This window comes from Chelonoidis abingdonii, chromosome 2 (genome assembly GCF_003597395.2).
Source record: "Chelonoidis abingdonii isolate Lonesome George chromosome 2, CheloAbing_2.0, whole genome shotgun sequence".
Lineage (NCBI taxonomy): Eukaryota > Metazoa > Chordata > Testudines > Testudinidae > Chelonoidis > Chelonoidis abingdonii.
In genome coordinates this window covers 156,266,844-156,284,958 of record NC_133770.1, presented here as the reverse complement: position 1 = coordinate 156,284,958, position 18,115 = coordinate 156,266,844, and the positions used below count along the sequence as shown (strand labels likewise).

The window sequence follows — 18,115 nt, the reverse complement described above, 5'->3', positions numbered from 1 at the left end:
AATGGGAGCAGAGTTAGGCATTGTTGAGCACTTTAAAAATCCTTTCTTGTGGCCCTGACGATATAAGGTGAGCACCCTCAGCAAATTTCAGGATCAGGCCCTACGAGATCATTTCATATGGATTGAAGCTCATTGCCAATTGCATGCGCTTAGTTGTACTGTCCCCTGCAACGTGACAGAGTCAATGGTACGAGTACGGTTTAGTGCTTCTTTGAGTTCTAGCAGCTCAGACCAACATGAATGCATGCAGGACATGCGCTGCAGCTGTTTGCACTAAGGTCTTTGGCAACTGTATACTTGTCTCAGTTAAGGAGAAACGTAAAGCACTTCTTTGCAAGGGGACAGGATGGCTCAGAGAGTCAGTGAAGGAACAGGAGAACCTTTCAACAGTAGGTTTAGCATTCAGATCTGCCCAAGGTCAGTATCATAAGAACGGTCATACTGGATCAGACCAATGGTCCATCTAGTCCAGTACCTGGTCTCCTGACTGTGGCCAATGCCAGATGCTTCAGAGCAGTAGCTTTCAACCTTTCCAGACTACTGTACCCCTCTCAGAAATCTGATTTTTCTTGCATAGCCCCAAGTTTCACCTCACTTAAAAACTACTTGATTAAAAAATCAGACATGAAAATACAAAAGTGTCCCAGCACACTATTACTGACAAATTGCTTCCTTTCTCATTTTTACCATATAATTATAAAATAAATCAATTGGAATATATATATTGTACTTATATTTCCGCGTATAGTGTATAGAGCAGTCTAAACAAATCATTGTCTGTATGAAATTTTAGCTTGTACTGACTTTGTTAGTGCTTTTAAAGTAGCCTGTTGTAAAACTAGGCAAGTATCTAGATGAGTTGATGTGCACCCCTGGAAGATCTCTGTGTACCCCCAGGGATCTGTGTATGCCTGTGTGAGAATCACTGCTTCAGAGGGAGTGAACAGACTAGGGCAATTATTGAGTGGTGGTGATCTGCCATTAGTTCCGTGGCCTGTGGAGTGACTCCAATTCACAGTGGACATCTTCCCACGTCACACCAGGTAGTCTCAGCAGGGAGGTCATGGATTGAATGAGCATGGAAAAATAAGGAGCGCTTTCACTTGGAAAGGGGATCGTGCTTGCTCACAAGTGAGGCACATTAGCTAGAGGCAGCATAGAGGAAGGTTACGTTGCCTCCATACATGCTGTGACTGATCTCTTCAAAGCTGTCGATCCATCCTGCACCTATAAAAAACCAACCCCCTGCTCATTACACAGTTTGAGACTCTGAAGCTCCAAATGACTCTTTGGGGGGAAAATTATGGAGTGATCTAATGCCTAGCCAGGAAGCGAGCACCTTCACAGCAGCTGACTGTCCTGGGCAGCGTTTCACATTCAGAAAACGGTGCAGTCCCAGAATTGTTGGAGCAGCTGAGCTGAGCCAAGCCTCGCTGTGGAATTCAGAACTCCTTGGAACTCTGTTTCGGTGTACATGGGTGCCTGTGACTCACTGCACCTGACCCCAATTTGGGGAAGATGGAAGGCCTTATAGATTAGAGACCTGCCTTTAATGAGGCAGTCGCCACACTGCGGTGGAGGTGACGGGGTGACCAGTAACAAATTGCCTAGGATGTCTGGTGAAGAGTAAGCTATGGTACAGGTCAACCACTTCAGAAACCATAAGAACTACACTTATATTCCAGTTCTCCCATGGGTGTGTCTCCCATTAAGATTGACTCAACTTTCACTCAATTTTAGAAGTAAAACTGGGAGGAAAAAGGACTCTTTGCAACTCTTCATTCAAATAGGTTTTGTGGTCATTTGGAAAACAGACAAAACTTAAACCACTTTCAAATATTAAGCAATGGTGGATGGATTTAAACAACAACAACAACAAAACCATGTGACTCTGAAAAGCACTGCAGACTATATTAAAAACAACAGCCCCCCTTCACTCTGGGGTTATTTTCTTCAATACAATTCCTTTCAAAATGAATTTTTCAATTCTGACTCTGTTCTGGGCTATAGAATGAAGGCTTTGCCAATTATCAGTGCTCCTAAGTCTACAGGCAATTAAGGTGAACTGCACTGTTGTATCAATAGAAGCTTTGTGAAATGCAAACTACATTTAATGAGCATTTTCCTAGGCCCTTGACCTGTATCTTATTAGTTGAGGGAGTGCTTTGTGGGGACTATAGGGCATATGGTCTCAGATTTGTTTTTAAAATAAATTGCTCTTAATTACTTTATGCTGCAAATATAATTTGCATTGACTTTTTCTGCTAATACAAATCACACTAGGAATTGAATTGCTGAAATTGGTCTGCACACTAACATTGCTAGGTAGATTATTTTATTAGCACCCATCAGCATGTGAGGTACTCCACAGAAAGCATGCTCATGCCCTGTGCCACTTACAAGCTAAGGTCCTGACTGGAGCTGGTCTGAATCAGAAAGAAAAGTTACAATTTTTTATGGAACAGGTATTCCCCCCGCAAATTGATCCATCTTGAAACATCTTGCTTCTATGACATTGAATAATTTCATTTCAATTATATTCAAACATAAAATATGAAATATAATGCATACATATAATATTTAATATATTAATATAACATTATAGCAAAATACTACTTTTAAAAATCAAAACAAAATTAATGGAAATGATAACATCAAAACAAAACCTTTTTACCTGACAAAGAAAATGTTTCAACGCTATCAAAACAAAATGAGAAAATCATATTGATTCCTTCTGAAACTTCCCCCATCTAAATTTTTCTTGAAATCGACACATTCCCACAAAATGTTTTAATTTTGAGAAAATGGCATTTTCCATTTAAAAAAAAAAAATTTTAACCAGCTCTAGTCCTGATCCTGCGGGTGGATCTGTGCATTCGTGTGGAGTTCAGTGGGGTTCCATGCAGGCAAACTGGGCCACTAGCCTAGATCCAGTTGAAGGACTGGGGCTGCAGGAGTGAATCTGAGAGGCAAGTGAGAGAAGATTCTTTTGATGTTTTTCCTATCACTCCTCTAGTACAGTTTCTAATTTACTTGGCGTCACATACAACTATGGAGAGACAAGACATTCAGAACTGTTATTTTTCGTCCTTCCGCAGCCCATCAACAAACACTAACCATTGTGAGAAAAATCTGTTCTTCCACTGTCATTTCTATGGCTTCTATTACTTCACCAAAGAAATGGATATAGCATATTTTTAGTAAGGGTTGGCCTATGCACAAATTTGCATCATAAGAACTAAATGGGTTTTAATTCATATTTTTGGTTATTTTGATGCGTGTGTGGACAGCAGACTTCGATTTTTAAACAAAAAGTGTAGTATTATCCAGATAGATGAGGGAGGTGAGGTAATATCTTTTATTATTATCCACTCAAGAGAGATCAAAATACATTGCTTTTGTTCCAGAATAATAATGCCCACACCCAGGCTTGCATGGAAAAGATGTTAGTTATTTCAGTGCAAGCTTGTGAGTAGACTGGCCCTAAAAGAAGCAGGTTGCCACACAGAACTTCTCTGCTTCCATCCTACAGCACTCACTTAATGCTAGGCTAAAAGGAATGGGTTGGAAAGTGTAACAACCTCTGTAAAATAAGATGATAAAGATACTTTTCTGCTGCAAACAAAGTGCTGAGACTTAGCAACTGTGAGGCCCAGCTCATTTTGATCAGAGCTGCTCCTTGTTGCAAGGCTGTTAATCTTTTAGAACTGTAGCACCTGAAGTCTGATTAGGCCTGATAAAGTAACAAAGGTCAACGTGACTAGAGTTGAAGTATGCAGCTGCTCACTAGTGTCTGGTCCTATTTCAGCCTCTAGCATAGAAAGAGTGGGGCATTTAATACTGGTACTTGTGTGACAGTTGCTTTGCAAGAGGAATGATAGCAATTACTGGGTACTCTCTCCATTAGGGTAGTGGATGGTTCTGAGGATGGAAAAATGGAACATGAAGTCATTTGCCCCTAGAGGGCTAGCTTATATCCAGACTAGGAGGAAGTCAATCATGAGCCTGATGTAAAGCCCAGTCAATGTGAGTCTTTCCATTGCAGCAGGCCCTACGTCTGAGGCCTGTTCTGTAGCTCATGAGGTGTGATGGGGCAAGGCCAGATGGCTACAGTAAAGTACTGAGAAACAGATATGTTAGCCCCAGGCTAAACAAATCCCTAGTACCCTGGTAACCAAATGACAGTTGCTTCAGGTTAATCAAGGCATCTGGGGCCAATTAAGATCTTTCTAGAAGGCAGTGGAGATAGCTACTTTAATTAGAACACTTGCAGCCAATTAAGGCAGGCTAATCAGGGCACCTGGGTTTAAAAAGGAGCTCACTCACTCCAGTCAGGCAGGGAGGAGCCAGAGGAGAAGGAGCGTGTGTGAGGAGCTGGGAGCAAGAAGGCAAGGAGCTGAGAGTGAGAGAGTGTACTGCTGGAGGATTGAGGAGACAAGCATTATCAGACACCAGGAGGAAGGTCCTGTGGTGAGGATAAAGAAGGTGTTTGGAGGAGGCCATGGGGAAGTAGCCCAGGGAGTTGTAGCTGTCATGCAGCTGTTACAGGAGGCACTATAGACAGCTGCGATCCACAGGGCCCTGGGCTGGAACCCGGAGTAGAGGGCGGGCCCGGGTCCCCCCAAACCTCCAACTCCTGATCAGACACAGGAGGAGCTGACCCAGACTGTGGGTTCCACAAGAGGGGAAGATCACTGAGGTGAACAAATCCGCCAATAAGCGCAGGACCCACCAAGGTAGAGGAGGAACTTTGTCACAACTGGTGTCAGGTGGGATTTTGGTGTGCACAGCGTGGCGGGAAAAAAAAGGAGGGTGATTTAAAAAAAAAAAAAGGAGAGGTTTATTTTTTTTCACCACCACAATGGATGACGTAGTGCGGGCACTGATACAAGCCACAGCGGCGCAGCAGGAGGCTACCCGTGTCCAGGCAGCCGCCCAAAGGAGGCAGTGCGGCTGCAGCAAGAGACTAATCGCCTGCTGATGGACCAGGCTTCTCAAGACCGAGCTATGTTGCGGGAACTGGTAAACCAGGTAAAGACCCTTACAGAGCTGAACCGTGGCCATGATGGGACGACGGCTCATACGGGCCAGCCACTGGCTGCAGAAAATGACGCGGGAGGATGATGTAGAGGCATACCTTCTGGCCTTTGAGAGGACAGCCCTACGGGAGGCCTGGCCTAGAGATCAGTGGTCTGGCATCCTTGCCCCATTCCTGTGTGGGGAGGCCCAGAAGGCCTACCATGATCTGCCTGAAGAGGCTGCAGCAGACTACCCCAGCTGAAAGCAGAGATCCTGGCCAGATCTGGGGTAACAACTGCAGTGCGGCCCAGCGGTATCACGAGTGGAGGTACCAGGAAGACAAAACCCCGCGGTCCCAACTGTATGACCTCATCCATCTTGCACGAAAGTGGTTGCAAACAGAGTCCCGGAGTCCGGAAGAGATACTAGAGGTTCTGGTCATCGACCGGTACATGAGGGCACTGCCACCAGATCTCCGCAAATGGGTAGGCCAGAACGATCCGTTCACCTATGATGAGATGATCACGCTGGTAGAAAGACGCATGACAGCCAGGGAATTGACCCGACTACCCAAGGAAAGCCCCTTCGTAGCAAACACCCAACCCCACCCTGGAAGGTGGGGCAGCAAACCCCTGGGGAGTCCTAGGTGGAGGAAAGAGGGGCCGAAAACCAGCGGAGACCCCAGAAGGAAGGGATTGGCCTGAGTGGGGGAAACCCTGAGACTAAACCCCCTAACCCACATGATAGGGGAATGATTAGAAACAATTATAGATGTTATGCATGTGGGGAGTGGGGACACATAGCAGCACAGTGTCCCAGCACCGAGGAGCCTATGCAATGCAACTTGGGGGATTGGGAAGTCCCATGCTCCCTTATCCACCTTGCGGGCGTCGCATTAGCCCCGCATAACTACACCAGGCCAGTGAAGATAAATGGAGTAGAGACTACAGCGCTTGTGGACTCAGGGAGTGCTATCACCCTTATATCGGGTAGCTGGTAAAAAGTAGCCAGCTGCTACAAGCCAAACGCGTAGCAGTGACATGCGTGCATGGGGCCGTGAGCCATTACCCCACCATCCCAGTGGAGACAGAGGTTCAGGAGAACCCCATTGAGGTGACAGTGGGCGTAGTTCCTAAACTCCCATATCCTGTAGTCATTGGGAGGGACTATCCAGGGTTTGATAATTTACTCCTCCAGAGAGGCTGGAGGGAGATGGGGACCCTGTTGGCAGCGACTCATCATTGGGGGAATGTCAACCCCCAATGTTTTCAGAGTTTTCTGAGAATCTATTCTCAGCCCCCCAAAAGGCCCAGAAGACAAAAAAAGAAAGGAAGGCCGCGAAGGCCTTTGGGAACCCGGATCCTGACCCAGGGCCAGAAGACCACACTAGTAGGCAGATGGACATGAACAGCCATCAGAGAAACTACCAACATGGAAGGTGAGCCGGAGGCTGGCCCCAGCCATGATGGTGATGAGCCGTTGGAAGAAACAGAAGCTGGCCCCTGGGAGCTCAGGCAGGTTGGTCCTGGGAGAGAGACTTTGGGGAGGGACCAGGCAGAGGACCTAGATATGATAACGTCAGGAAAGAGGTGGCTGAGATAGATGGGACACCAGTGGATGGGAAGGTCCGGGGTCCAGGACCCTACTTTATAGTGAAGAAAGATCTCCTGTACCGTGTGGTGCAAATGCAGGAGCAGGAGACACATCAAGTTCTGGTGCCACAGAAAAATCAAAAGGCCATATTGAGCCTCACCCACAGTCACCCATTTGGAGGACACCTAGGGGTAGAGAAAACCCAGGCCAGGATCCTGTGGAGGTTCTTCTGGCCAGGAGTACATGAAGATGTCAGGCGATACTGCACCTCTTGTCCAGAGTGTCAGCTACATAGCCCTCGCCCACACTTGCGGGCCCCTTTGATACCTCTTCCAATAATAGAGGTACCATTTGAACGCATAGCCCTGGATCTCATTGGGCCCCTGGAGAAGACAGCTCGGGGCCACCAACATGTTCTGGTGTACTACACTATGCAACCCGGTACCCAGAAGCCGTTCCTCTACGCAACATAGCTTCCAAGACAATAGCTAAGGAGCTACTACAGATCTTTTTCCGGGTTGGGCTACCCAAGAAGATACTGACTGATCAAGGGACACCTTTCGTGTCCAAGCTGATGAAAGATCTCTGTTCTTTGCTCCATGTACAAGCCCTATGGACCTCTGTATACCATCCACAAACAGACGGCCTTGTGGAAAGGTTCAATAGGACCCTCAAGGCCTTGATCAGGAAAGTGGTGAGCCGGGATGGGAAAGATTGGGATACCCTATTGCCTTACCTCATGTTTGCCATCCGGGAAGTCCCACAAGCCTCCACAGGTTTCTCTGCATTTGAACTACTATATGGGCGCCACCCTCAGGGCATATTGGATATAGCCAGAGAAGCCTGGGAAGAGTAGCCAAATCCTGGAAGGAGCATAGTCGAGCATGTACTACAGATGAGGGATCGGATAGCTCGAGTTACACGCATTGTACGGGAACACTTGGAGAAAGCACAGGAGACCCAACGAATCCATTATAACCACCAAGCAAAGCTTCGACGGTTCCACAGCGGGTGAGAATTGGTCTGGTGCCCGACAGCGAGTAGCTGTTGGCGCGGTGAGGCCCAGTAGATTGAAGCAGTAGGAAGGATTAAACTAATAAGGTGCAGAGCATGGCCGCAGAAACCGGAGCATTTACCACATAATCTTTTAAAATCTTGGCCATGATAGAGAGGATGCCTAGGTACCACAGGAGACCCTTCCCAGCAGAAATAACTTACACGAGCAGGTGAGATATTATCCGCACTTGACGCCAAAATCAAAGGTTGCCCACATGTAATCGCAATGAGATGTGTTCTCTACAAACCGGGGCGGAACGACTGAGACCTATCACCTATCGCTACTCCCAGAGCAACGGTACATGATCCCTAGATCCCAGCAAGCGAAAGGAGGAATCAAGGCTGAAGTAAGAAAAATGTTAGAATTAGTCATTATTGTAGAACCTACATGTCAGTGGTGCGTCCAATAGTTCTAAGTGCTACCTGAAGTCCCATGAGTTCTGTATGACTTTCGCTGACTGAATGAAGTACCCAGTTCGCATGATCATCCCCATACCACTGCTATTGACGATTTTCCGACTGGGGAGTGCCGATTCTTGATAACTGGATCTGACAAAAGGGTATTGGCGGTCCCTGCCCAAAGAAGTAAAAAAGCATCCAGCGTCTCCCACCCGGACGGCTATCCGTACACAGTCCTCCTTTTGGTACATGGGCGCCCAGCACAATGTCATGCGCCTCAGGGCTAAGCTGCTGGGCCCCCAATACTAGTTATGCAGACCGGTTACACTAGATGATTCATATCCATACGCGACTGGGGACCCATTGGAGAAAGTTGAGGCCGTACTACGACCTTAGCGGGCTGCCCACCGCTAATCGCTAAATGCATAGTAGCAGCAGACTAAGTACCTGGGATTATTGTAGGAAGGGGATAGTAGTGAACGCAAACTTAATAAGTAGAGGCGATTTCACAAACTGGCCGCCGCCGACCCCGAAAGAATCTAGGTCTGTGCGTTCTAGGTGTGAGTTGGGGAATGGCGCATCACGACGTTTTATTCCCCACTTCGCCAGTAGGGCAAGTCCTTATGGACCCTGTGTGAGCCCGAGGTCCGAATGGTGAAGTGGACCAACGGCAGCACAGAGGCATTAATGCTACCTGTCAGACGTTCTCCTGTAAATGAACCAACATATCATAGCCGATTTTACCAAGGAATTTATTTTGCAAACAGATGCTTCAAGTGAGGTTGGGGGCGGTTTCGTTGCAAAATGATCTGGAGAGAGAACATCGTCTTGCTAGCAAAAGCTGCTCCAAGAGAACACGAGTATGCAGTTAGTCCGAGAGGATGCCTTGCTCTCAAATGGGACCATGGAAGCACTGGTTCTTATACACATCTTAGGCGCGTTTAACTCGTTGTGACAGAGCCATAGCACCCTTCGTGTGAGTAGAATAGGAAAAAGAATGCAAGGGTCACAGTGGTTCTATCCCTACAACCATTCCGGTTCTCGCATACGGTCAACGGGCTGATCACCATATAGGAACGCTGATGGCTTTCCACGGGCACAAGCTGCCTGGGTCCCAAGTTGCCAACCCTATGGGTGTTTGAGCAGGGCGGGGGTATATGTGGTGGGGAAGGCCAGATGGCTACAGTAAGTACTGGAAACAGGTAAGGTTAGCCATGGCTAATAGTCCAGTGTACCTGGTAACCAATGGCAGTTTGCTCCCAGTGTTAAAATGCACCTGGGGCAATTAGATCTTTTCTAGAAAGGCCGTGGATACTCGTTAATCTAGACCCTGCGCCAATCAGAGCACCTGGTTAAAAGAGAGCTCACTCCGGTGAGAGGCAGGAGGAGCCAGAGGAAGAAGGGCTGTTGTGAGGAGCTGGGGCAGAGGGCAGGAGCTGAGAGTGTACTGCTGGAGGATTGAGGAGGACAAGCATTATCAGACACCAGGAGGAAGGTCCTGTGGTGAGGATAAAGAAGGTGTTTGGAGAGGCCATGGGGAAGTAGCCCAGGGAGTTGTAGCTGTCATGTAGCTGTTACAGGAGGCACTATAGACAGCTGCGATCCACAGGGCCCTGGGCTGGAACCCAGAGTAGAGGGAGGGCCCGGGTTCCTCCCTAAACGTCCCAACTCCTGATGAGACACAGGAGGAGCTGACCCAGACTGTGGGTTCCACAAGAAGGGAAGATCACTGAGGTGAGCAAATCCTCCAATAAGTGCAGGACCCACCAAGGTAGAGGGGGAACTTTGTCACAGGGGGAAATATCTTGGTAGATCTCAGGGGATGTCTACCCAGAAATCGGAGGCGTGACTGCAGCATGGGTCAACACACCTGAGCTGGCTTTGTTCTAGCTAGCTCAAAGAACAATAACATTGTCCGTTCTGCCCTAGCTTCACTGCTATGGTTACCTCAGCTAGCCAAATAGGGTGACCAGACAGCAAAAGTGAAAAATCAGGACAGGGGTGGGGGGTAATAGGAGCCTACATAAAAAAAAGACCCAAAAATAGGGACTGTCCCTATAAAATCGGGACACCTGGTCACCCTACAGCTAGATCAAAGCTAGCTTGGGTAAGCTGCCGTCACAACTGATTACATTGTAGACACACCCTCCATTGAGTTCTCACTGGAGAGGTGTGGATCTCAGGAAAACCACCTGAAAATCTATAGAATTCATCATTAAAGCCTAGAGTCTTTAATAAGGAGGCTGAACTTTGTGTAGGTTTTTTGTAACCATTTTACCAAATTATATAGCAGAGATACCATTCCTTATTGAATTATATAGGAAGGAGATGGGGGGAAAGGATGGCTTTGTGGTTAAGCATGGCCCTGAGGCTCAGGAGATCTGGATTCCTCTCTTAGCTCTTCCAGGGCCACCGGGGGGAGGGGGGGCAAGTGGGGCAATTTGCCCCAGGACCCGGGTCCTGCAGGGGCCCCCACGAGAGTTTTTCGGGACCCCTGGAGCAGGATTCTTCACTTACTCCAGGGGCCCCGGAAAACTCTCACGGGGCCCGGGCCCCCAGAGCTTCTTCTGCCCCGGGTTGTCGTCGGCAATTTGGTGGCAGGGGGTCCTTCCGTTCCGAGTCTTTGGTGGTGGGGGGTCCTTCCGCTCCGGGGAAGAAGGACCCCCCACTGCCAAATTACCACTGAAGCGGGACCCACCACTGAATTCGGCCGTGGGGGGCCCCCATTATGGGTATTCGGGACTCTTCGGCAGTGGGTCCCGGAGCAGAAGGACCCCCGCTGCTGAATTACCACCAAAACAGGGGCCCCCCTCCTGCTGAAGACCCCCGGCCCTCTGAATCCTCTGGGCGGCCCTGAGCTCTTTTACCGACTCCTTATATGTCATTGGGAAATTTTGCAAAAGCTTAAGCACATGCTTAATTTGAAGCTTCTGGGCAGTCTTACTGAAGTAAAAATTAAGCATGTGTAAGTATTTGCAGGATTAGAGCGTTGTCCTCTCTGACCTCAGTTCCCCATTTGTCTCGTACTATATTTTTGTACAGCCCCTGGCACTTGATGTTAGCAGGGCCTGTAGCAGTCCCACAATACAAATAACAGAGGATGCTCCAAAAGCCTACACAAAGGTTCTCACCTTTTAAATTCAGTTTGGGCTTTTCCATAGGGCATATCACTTCATAGCAAGGTAGACTAGATTACATGTGCTGGGTGAGCCTAGAGCAGATATTTTATGGTCATGTCCTTCACCAAGTTGGCTGCCTGCCACTCAAGAAGATGCACACAGTATGTGATCAAAGCAAACTGGAATCTAAAAAGAGCACATTCAGTGAGTTTTCATTTCCTTTTTATTGGACCAGATTGTTTCACCAGATTGTTTCAAAAGTTAATACATATGTGATAAAAAGAATGATAGATGTCAGCTGTCACTTCCATAATGAAAGCTGTCCCCAGTGAAGTCAGATGGAAATGGGGCTTCACAATAAGAGCCGTCTAAATCTGTGGTGAGAAGAAGGCTCACCCATAATCCTCTCTTTCCCTTTACATCAAAAAAGGAAATTAAACAACAGAGAAGTTTCTTCATTCTCTCCAGAGAAAAATCATGGGGGTAGGGGTATCATTCAAAGCTGTGTGTGGGATTTTCAGAAACACTAAATCAAGGACCAAGTACTGATTTTGCCCCAGATCCCTAAGTGGCCCCCTCAAGGATTACAGTCACAACCCTGAGTTTAGAAGGCCAATGCTCAAACCATTGAGTTATCCCTCCCTCCCCCAAAATATTGATTTTTGCCCCAGATCCCTAAATGGCCCCCTCAAGGATTGAGCTCACAACTTAGCAGGCCAGTGCTCAAATCACTGAACTATCCCACCCCTCTGGCCCAACTCTGCTCACACCAAGCCAATGGTTAAATTCCCACAGACTTCAATGAGTGTTGGAGTTAGGCCAATTCTAAGTGTTTGAGGAAATCCCCCTCAGTGTCTAAGGGCATGTCTGTGCTGCAATCAGCGGTGTGACGGAAGCACATGTGGACATACCTGAGCTAGATTTGATCTAGCTTGCTCAAATAATAATAGCAGTGAAGCCGCAGCAGCATGGACTGTCAAAGCCCTCCTGGGACTTCAGGTACGTAGTTGAGCCATCTTCATCATGCTATAACCTTGTAGTGCCTCCATTTTCTCTCTCTCTCTAAAATAGTGATAATACTCATCTCGATGCCGTATTGTGAGAGTTTAGAGATAAGACACAACTGTTGAATATGGAACTGAATTTTCAATCTACTCTAAACTTCTGGTTCAGTTTCCTCTCTTATGAACACACCTGAGTACCACAGGATCCTTAAAGACCAGTACTTAGATGATAAGTTCTTTGTTGCAGGGACCATCTTTTTTTCTTTGTTTGCACAACGCCTAGCACAAAGGGATCCTGTTCCATGACTGGGGCTGCTTGGCACTATGATGATACAAATAATAAATAATAAGTGATTGGGACCTCAGTTTTACTTCTTGTCTGACAGATGGGCACCTCCAGTGGCACAGCACCCACTAACACCAGACTGAAATGTTGATGCACAATAGAATCCCAAAATAGAACTTAAGTGAAAAGTTTCCCTTATAGAAAAAACTTCCACAGCTACCCTGCATTTATGGATCCTGCCGTATGTTTTTAATGTGTGCATTTTACTGTAAAGTGCATTCTTTCAACTATTGATGTCGCTAAGCCAAGAATTCTTGGATTTGATTATGATTTTTTAGGGTGGGGGGAGGAAGGAATCTATTAGAAAATGCCTCCAATATGTTTTCTATAAGATTTCCTATTAATAGAGCAAATTTATGTTTTACAATATATTCCAGTGTTTGTTTTCATTGTCCTTCCACTGCCAACAACACTCTGCAGCATTTTCTGGCTTTGCTGGACCCTTTGGCAGTGAAAATATGGTTTCATCTCACATCTGCCTTGCTGTCTCTACCAACATATTTGTTTCAAAGTCTGGACGTCAGAGTCCTACCATGTAAAATCTGCAGCACATTAGAAGCTAATTTTTTTTTAATTATTTAGTATCATAGCAAGACATTTAAAAATAAAAGACCACTCCAGGCATAGTTGGTGCATCTGAACAGTTGTCAAGGAGTAAATTACACAAGTTTTACACCTAGGCTAGTGTTTGGCAGAGGTTTTTACAGTTGTCTCAGCAGTCTGGATTTGCTCAGTCACTCAGAACTGATGTAGATTTAGACAAAAGGCTGATCACTCTTTTATTTTTAACGTTTTGTGTTGGAGTACAGAGTGCACAGTATTTATAGGCTGAGAATATCAGTAAATTGGTAAAATAAAAAATATATTTCAAAAGTTGTAGTCACAAACTCTAGATTCAATTTTTTGAAGTTTGTAAAAATTAAAACCAACATTTTTCAAGATAGCATTTTTGGTGGGTACATCAGATCAAATCCTGCAATCCTCACTGAGACAAAGCTGAACTTCAGTAAGAGTAATTGCCTGAGGAAGGATGTGAAGATTTTGCATACAGAATCCTTCCAAATCTGTCAGGCTGATTCTTTGTTTTGAGATACAGTATAACATCTGGCAACTTAAGATACCTAGCACAAAACCAGATGTGATAGAGTAATGTAGCAGGGTATTTACAGGCAATTGCAAAAGAAAAATCTAAAAACAAATTGTGGTTAACAGACAATTATAAAAAGATCTCATTTTTCTTTGTTTTGCAGCAATCAGATTGTAGGCTATTGTTAATGAAAAGTTTTTTTGTGAGCTACAGGCAGCAAAGAAGTGATTGGAGCTAAAAGCAATGAGAGCCTAAAGATTTCCTGAGTCTGTTTCTTCTGTGTTTCCGTGGCAGCTAATGCAATGGGGAGACGGGGTGAGGTATCTTTTCTGGAGTGCCCAGCACTCAGTAGCTATCAGTGAGAGCACAGTGGGTGAGATTCTGTGCTGTGCCTTTAACGGTGAAGCTAAGAACACAAAGCCTAGGGAGAGAGCAGGGTGGGCTATGGTGGCATTAAGCCAACCTTGTGCCCTTCTGATCCAGGGCTACTGGAGGGATCGTAGGGATCCCGAGCATATATTAGAGAGTTCAGTTGGGGTCCCGTAAAAGGTTTGGGGAGATTTTTCTTTTGCCTGAGCTGTCTCTCTCCATCTCTTTATGTTTGAGGGATTGGGTTGCCAGTTTTCTAGCAATTATTTCTAAATTCCAAACAGGTTTGAGAAACCTTCCTGATCTGATTTTTCATTGGTTGAGCTCACACTGCTGACAATAACATTGTGATCGGTGATCAGCCAGCCAATGAATGACAGATACTTTAATAAACACCTGGATAACAGAGCCTCCAGAACCCTCTAGTTCAAACTGATGTCACGAGAGGCCTCCATAAGAAGTTATAATCTTAGTCTTTTTTAAAAAAAAACCATCTGGCTCTTAGACCAAAAACATCTCAACTGGACTCCAGCCAAAGTGAATTGCCAGCTTGCTGATCCCAAGGCCTGATGATAGAAGGCAGGAATGTCATAGAAACACTGGCTTATCTCAGGAAGCTAAGAGCTTATCCCTCAAATTAAATCTGGAAGCAATGAGACATGTCATGTTCAATTTTGATCGCTGCAGTGAGTTGGATAGTGCAGAAGTTCTCAGTGTGGGATTTACAAACAGGTGTCACGGGGCTACAATTACCCTGTCCTTCCCATACTGCTAAACGGGAGTGGGGTTGCAGCTGGATGGGAGGGGAATCCTTAGGGGGGGAAGATAGGCAGGGGCGACTCTTATGTTTTTTGCCACCCCAAGCATGGCAGTCAGGCGGCTTTCGGTGGCATGCCTGCGGGAGGTCTGCTGGTAATACGGATTCAGCGGCACCTGCGGGAGGTCCACTGGTCCCACGCCTTCAGCGTGCCCACCGCCAAATTACCGCTGAAACCACGGAACCGGTGGACCTCCCGCAGGCATGCCTCCGAAGGCAGCCTGACTGCTGCCCTCACAGCGACCAGCAGGGCGCCCCCCATGTCTTGCCGCCCCAGGCACATGCTTGGAGCGCTGGTGTCTGGAGCGGCCTCTGGAGAAAGGGTTCTGATATGGAAAAGATTGAAAACCTACTGGGTTACTCTGGGTGTGCACCACTGCCATCTACTGATTGGTTTCAAAACTGCCCAACTCTGTGATCTAGTCCCTACACTTCTAATAGTAATGCACTACTGGAAGGTGCTGGGATACTATGCTGATGAGCACTGTCTAAGAACTGATATAGAATAGAAGAGCTAATAAGCTTCACCTTTAGCTCCACCTTTTGGAGCAGGAGGATCTGAGTTCTATTCCCAGTCCTGCCAATCAATTCCCAGTGGTCATGACATGTAGTAGGATGACAACTGCAGAATCCTGTGTGGCTACAGACCATTTAAATGGTATTTTGAGCTGCTTTTGAGCCAGAATAGCCTTTCACCTCAAAAAAACCACTGTCGTGAACTCATCTAGATGTGACGGATAAAACAACTGTGGGACTGGGTGGCTCAAGGCCTTGGTCATAGTGGTCAAATACCTTCCCCCTCTATGGTTAAATTTGGTTACCACCTGGCTGCTGTTCGGAGGTCTATAAGAAATGAACTGGTGGTCTCAGTCCATTGCAGAGCAGGCAAGTGTCCACCTCACTCTAAAAACCAGCTCTGATTGGTCCCCTTTGTTGTCATTCTCCACTGAGAGGCCAAGAATTCCTTTCTTGCCCCTGGAGTTGGATCCTCTTGCATAGCTGCTACACCTGTCCTCTGAATAAAGAGATGCTCTCCTTCTGCAGAGCTATGAGGGCATCAGCTTCCACTAGCACTGAAGTGATTATGTGATGACTTGGAGGAGGGAAGTGTCGGTGGGGGGGAGGGAATGAGAGGTGGGGAAATTATGCTTTGTCAGTAAAAATAAACTCAGTGTGTAAGGGCCTCTCAGGGTAATTACTGGGCGCAAAGGACTCCGTGCACTCTTACAAATGAAGGATGCTTTGTAGGTGCTGGGGAGGGAGGAGTTTGTGTTTAGCTCCTGCTGCAGCTCACATTCTCTTTGCCTCTCCCCCTTGCAGTCTGATGGGACCATCTTGGCCATTGCCTTGTTGATCCTCTTCCTTCTCCTGATGCTGGCTCTGCTCTGGTGGTTCTGGCCTCTCTGCTGCACTGTGGTAAGTCCCCACTTCCACCCCAGTCTCTCTGTAGCAGGAACCGCACTATCAGGGGCATGGCGTGAAAGAACAGCAGAGGTGCTGGCATGGTCAGCAGACATAGAAGGCTGACAAGCAGTAGCCTCTGATAATCAAACTGCAAACCAAGAGACACTGCTGTGGATTCAAGCCCAGTGATAATTTAGTGTGCATCCGGGGAAGTGAGGGGGAGGATTTTTATTACCAGGAATAAAAGTATTTCTGAGTGGCAGGCTCATTTCTAAACACTTAAGTTCGTCTTGGCATATTTTTTAATTAAATAGGAATGATCCAGGCAACATATCAAGCCAAATTCATCCCTGGAATAAGTCCACTGGATAAGATTCATTTGGCCCACTGTCTCGTTTGGCATCCACCCATAGAAAAGCAACATTGTTTCCAAATGTATCCATGCTTATGGGTCTCCAAAGGATTCTGGGATGAAGTGAGCAATTCATCAGTCTATTTACAGTAGATGCAAAGGTCACTCAGTGCATCAGAACAGTAAATAGGTCATGGAGTTACAGTAGAGAAGCAGGTTCAGAGAGGAATGAAACTAGTCCAGGATGCTCTGCTGAATCGACATTTCTACCTATGTGCACTTTGAGAGGATGATGGAAGATGAAATGCTGGCTACAGTAGAATGACCTTACAAGCCATGTTTCGGAAGGAGGATCTATTTGGAAAACACCACAGATGAAATTCTATCAGAATGAAAAATCAGTGGGAGTTTTGCATTTTAATCCAGTGGGACTAGGATTCCACCCCACATTTGCACATGCAAAGTAGATAATTGAAAGTGCAATGGATAGCTAGGTACATTGTGTGTGCAATGGTTGTTTGTGCACACAAGAGCATAGCTGTGCTGAGTACAAACCCGCCTGGATGCTCAGGGTACATACTCAGGGCAGCTAGCCACTGCCATTGCCCGTTGCTACACTACTATTTTTAGCACAGTTGCTTAATGAGTCCGTGCACAAGTTTGTCTACACAAGCTGGGAATCATATCCTTGACTCCTAGTGTAGACAGAGCCTGAACCTGACCCCACTCTCAGCATGTGCATCCTTCTCATTTCTGTGCCATAGCTTCTTTAAATACAGGGGCGAGGACAGTGTTTAAATGAGGTACTGGGCCACGCCTCTGACATCTAAGACCAGTCTCGACTTTACTGTGGCTTTCTGGAAGGCTATGTGGAAGAATCCAGCAATTTGCTTGGTTCTCAGTCTGGACTGCAGCCAGCCAAAGTGTTTGGAACCAAGAGCTGGAGGGGGGGAAAAACAGGAAATATGCTAGAAAGATGCAAGAAGCACTCTTAAACTTGAGGAAAAGGAGGAAACATAATGTTTGAGTCTACGGTAACCCTGAAGAGCCATAAAATTATATTTTACACCCATTCCCACCAACTTGTCAGTCATGAATAACAAAAAGTTATACGTACTCTGGCACTCATCTACTCCCACATGGATCTGTAAAATTAGGCTCCATTCCTTTCCAGTTAAGATGATTTAAAAAAAATATACAAACAACCTAGTGAAAGACCTGACAGGGATATTAACATGGAGATCGACATTCTCTTAGTACCCCATCCTCCAGTCCTCACTCAGAGCAAGATTCTAATACTCTGGGCCAAAGTCCAAATCCTCACCTGATGTAAATTGGTATAGTTTCATTGACGTCAATGGAGCTGTGCTGATTTACGCTGGCTGAGGATCTGATTTTGTTGTTCACACCGGATAATGTCTTACTCCATGAGTGGTCCCACTATAGTTAGTAGAGGTATGTCTACACAGCAGTGCCAAGAGTCCCACACCAAGTCTCAAAGCCCAGGTCAGCTGACCAGCTCACAGGGTTCAAGCTGTGGGGCTGGAAAT

At 46.4% G+C, this 18,115-nt stretch overlaps 1 protein-coding gene across 2 annotated transcripts in view; it reads left to right on the top strand.

Moving 5' to 3' along the window:
* Positions 1 to 18,115, top strand: part of ANTXR1 (ANTXR cell adhesion molecule 1) — a 207,221-nt gene that overhangs the window by 93,333 nt on the left and 95,773 nt on the right. For both annotated transcript variants that reach the window (XM_032786627.2, XM_032786634.2), the window contains exon 13: positions 16,130 to 16,225. In XM_032786627.2, coding sequence (XP_032642518.1) covers positions 16,130 to 16,225 — 96 coding nt within the window. The remainder of the gene's footprint in view (positions 1 to 16,129; positions 16,226 to 18,115) is intronic.